This window comes from Sorghum bicolor, chromosome 3, assembly GCF_000003195.3.
Source record: "Sorghum bicolor cultivar BTx623 chromosome 3, Sorghum_bicolor_NCBIv3, whole genome shotgun sequence".
In the NCBI taxonomy this organism is placed as follows: domain Eukaryota; kingdom Viridiplantae; phylum Streptophyta; class Magnoliopsida; order Poales; family Poaceae; genus Sorghum; species Sorghum bicolor.
In genome coordinates, this window is record NC_012872.2 from 65,109,585 (window position 1) to 65,112,662 (window position 3,078).

Sequence of the window (3,078 nt, forward strand, 5' to 3'; positions counted from 1 at the left end):
GGCCGGCAGGTGGCAGACGCGAAAAAACGGCTGCCTAATTTTAATGGCCGCCTCGCTAAAGACGAGGGGCGGCGGCGAGGAGAGGACAGGACAGTCAAACCGCTCGCTCACTGCGCCGAGTTTTATTCCCTCTCGCCGCTCCACCACTCGCGCTCGGCTTTCCCCCTGCCTGCTGCCCTTTTTTAACCCTCCCGGCTGCCTATAAATGCCGCCCCCCTCCCCTCGCCTTATCCTAGACGCCACACATATACACACCTCCTTGCGCTTGCCCACACCACCTCGCTCAGCCGGAAGACCCGCACACGCACGCCACTTGTACACCATGGCGCCCCGGGTGGCGGACAAGTCGCCGTTGCCGCCGGCCACCGGCCTCGGACTGGGCGTTGGCGGAGTAGTCGGAGGCGTGGGCATGGGCCCACACTACAGAGGCGTGAGAAAGCGGCCGTGGGGACGTTTCGCCGCTGAGATCCGCGACCCTGCCAAGAAAAGCCGCGTGTGGCTAGGCACGTACGACACGGCCGAGGAGGCCGCCAAGGCCTACGACGCCGCCGCCCGCGAGTTCCGAGGCGCCAAGGCCAAGACGAACTTCCCGTTCCCGTCTCAGTGCGCCGTCGCCGCCGGCGGTGCTGGCAGCCCCTGCAGCAACAGCACCGTTGACTCGAGCGGCGGCGCCAGCGGCTGTGCCGTCCAGGCGCCTATGCAGGCCATGCCGCTGCCTCCGGCCCTCGATCTCGATCTCTTCCATCGGGCGGCCGCCGTGAACGCGGTCACCGCAGGCGGCATGCGGTTTCCGTTCAAGGGCTACCCCGTCGCGCGTCCAACCCCGCACCAGTACTTCTTCTACGAACAGGCCGCCGCAGCCGCTGCCGCGGCGGCCGGCTACCGGATGCTTAAGGTGGCCCCACCGCCGGTCACCGTGGCCGCCGTCGCGCAGAGTGATTCGGACTCCTCGTCTGTGGTTGATCACACCCCTTCGCCTCCCGCGGTGACGGCAAAGAAGGAGGTGGGCTTCGAGCTGGATCTGAACTGGCCGCCGCCGGCAGAGAACTAGGCACACCGGAGTTTTTAGCTGACGAATTAGTAGTTACTTTTTTTTCCTTTTTGCCTTCATCAGGAATGTTACTTCTGGTTGTTTGGTCCTGTATTCTTGTTCTGTAGACTATGAGATTGGGAGCCTTGTAAATAGTTTTTTTTTTCCGCGAAGACGGAAATGATCTGAGATCTGTTCGTCTGTCTGGACGGATCAAGCCGGCGTTGGTACGGGCTTAGACCATGGAGTATTGATTATATTAGTAGTATAATTCCTAAGTTTACTGAGAATATAATTGATGAGGACAAAAAATGACCCAAAGAAATCTGTATGGAAAAGCTTCAGACGTTTCCTTTCGATCTTTCCATTCAAGAAAAGCTGTCTAGCTTGGTTGGGAAACGCAGGTCGCCATTTATTTCCGCCGCTACGTTTGCACCCCAACCCCCAAAGTATTTTGTTGCCGTCACGGTGACACGAACAAATTACTTCTGGTTCGGTCAGTGGCGCATCTCATTCTGCACTGCCTAATGACTCGACAAAGCTTGTTTCCTCCTTGACTTGATGAGGCTCCAAACGACGTGCTCATCAGCTGACCACCGATGGGTTTGCCAGAACTGCTGAAGCCACTTGTTTCCACGGCTTTCCCCGCTAGTATAACGACAGTAATTATTGTTGTCATTCACCGCGGCCAATTTGCGGCGACGAAAATAATTTTCAAATCCATGGGGGTCGTGGCAGCATCGAGGAGACGGCAGGCGGCGGTACAGATGCGATGGAGCGGCGGGAGTCGTGGGCCTTGCGCGGGAGGCAGGTGTGGACGGGACGACTCCTCGAGCGGTGGGGTGGCTGGATCTTTCCGCACCGGCGACGATCTGTTCGTACGACGGAATCGCGGCTGCGTTGTGCTACTCGTGACCTTGAGAATAACGTGTGCGTGCGGGCGGGGCCCCGCGCGACACGTGTGCGCGGCGGCAGGACCCGTCGTTGCCGGCTGCCGGATCCGCTGCGCCCGCCCCGCGGTTGGGCGCTCGCGTCTCGCGGCGCTAGCGAGCGGGGAAGCGTGCCGGATCCGCGGCTGGGCCGCGGGGCGTGTCCCGTGTTCGGCGTGGCCGCGTCCGGATGCGGCGCGAGGACCGGGCGTGGTCTCGGCCGACAGCTGTGGGCCTGGCGCAGCGTGAGGGCCGGCATCAGGGGGCAGTGATTCGCGCGGCGGCAGCTTCTCCTCGTCGTGGGGCCCACCGCGCGCCGCGCCTCCGGAGGATTTCCGCTTTCCGTCGTTTTACTACTACTTTGCTCGCCGCCCGCATGCTTTGGTTTTATTGGTGGACGTAATAAATTATTTTATGCGGTGCATGGCTGCGTACCATGGGCTACGGCTATGCGACTGGACTGCTCTTTGTTCGTCGACCTATTAGTTCAACTAGATTTATAAAAAAAACATTAATATTTTTATTTTAAAAAATATTCCGGTAATAAGGTAAACGTAGTAAACTAGTTATATTCCTTCTGGTATTTAGAATTTATGAATAATATATTTGCAAAAGATCTCAAAATCACTAGCGCGGCCTTTGGAGGGGGTGCACTCTGTACCATTTTCTTTGCTGGACGGCAGGGAACCCACGCCAGAAGGCAAGGTTGGAATCAATCAGCAACGGCGGGGCGGCCGGAGAAAAGCAATGGTGCACGTAATTGGGGGATGTGGACGTGTGAGGGAGGGAGGTGCGGTGGGGAGTGTGGGGGCATTGACTGAGACGTGCGTGCACGGAGGGGGCACCGATCGGCGTTGATGGCAGGTCGGGACCATCATCGCATGCAAGTGCTCGTAGTACTACTAGTACTGTTGGGCGGAGTAGCGGCGGATGGCGTGGCGGAGCAGCGCGGACACGGAGAAAAAGGGACGCGCGCTCCGCTGCTCCCACGCCCCGTGTGGCGCCGTGTGTGCGGCGGCTCTGCATCCCCGCGTGGCCCAGTAGGCCAGTAGCTTTGGGTCCAAGCAACGCCGCCAGGAAACCACACCGGAAGCTACGAGAAAGGCGAGCGCAGAGAAA

At 59.3% G+C, this 3,078-nt stretch overlaps 1 protein-coding gene across 1 annotated transcript; it reads left to right on the forward strand.

The window, feature by feature from the left end:
• LOC8082391 (ethylene-responsive transcription factor 4) lies at positions 206–1,311 on the forward strand. Its single transcript, XM_002456434.2, has one exon. The coding sequence runs from the start codon at positions 206–208 to the stop codon at positions 1,049–1,051; it is 846 nt and encodes a 281-aa protein (XP_002456479.2). The 3' UTR covers positions 1,052–1,311.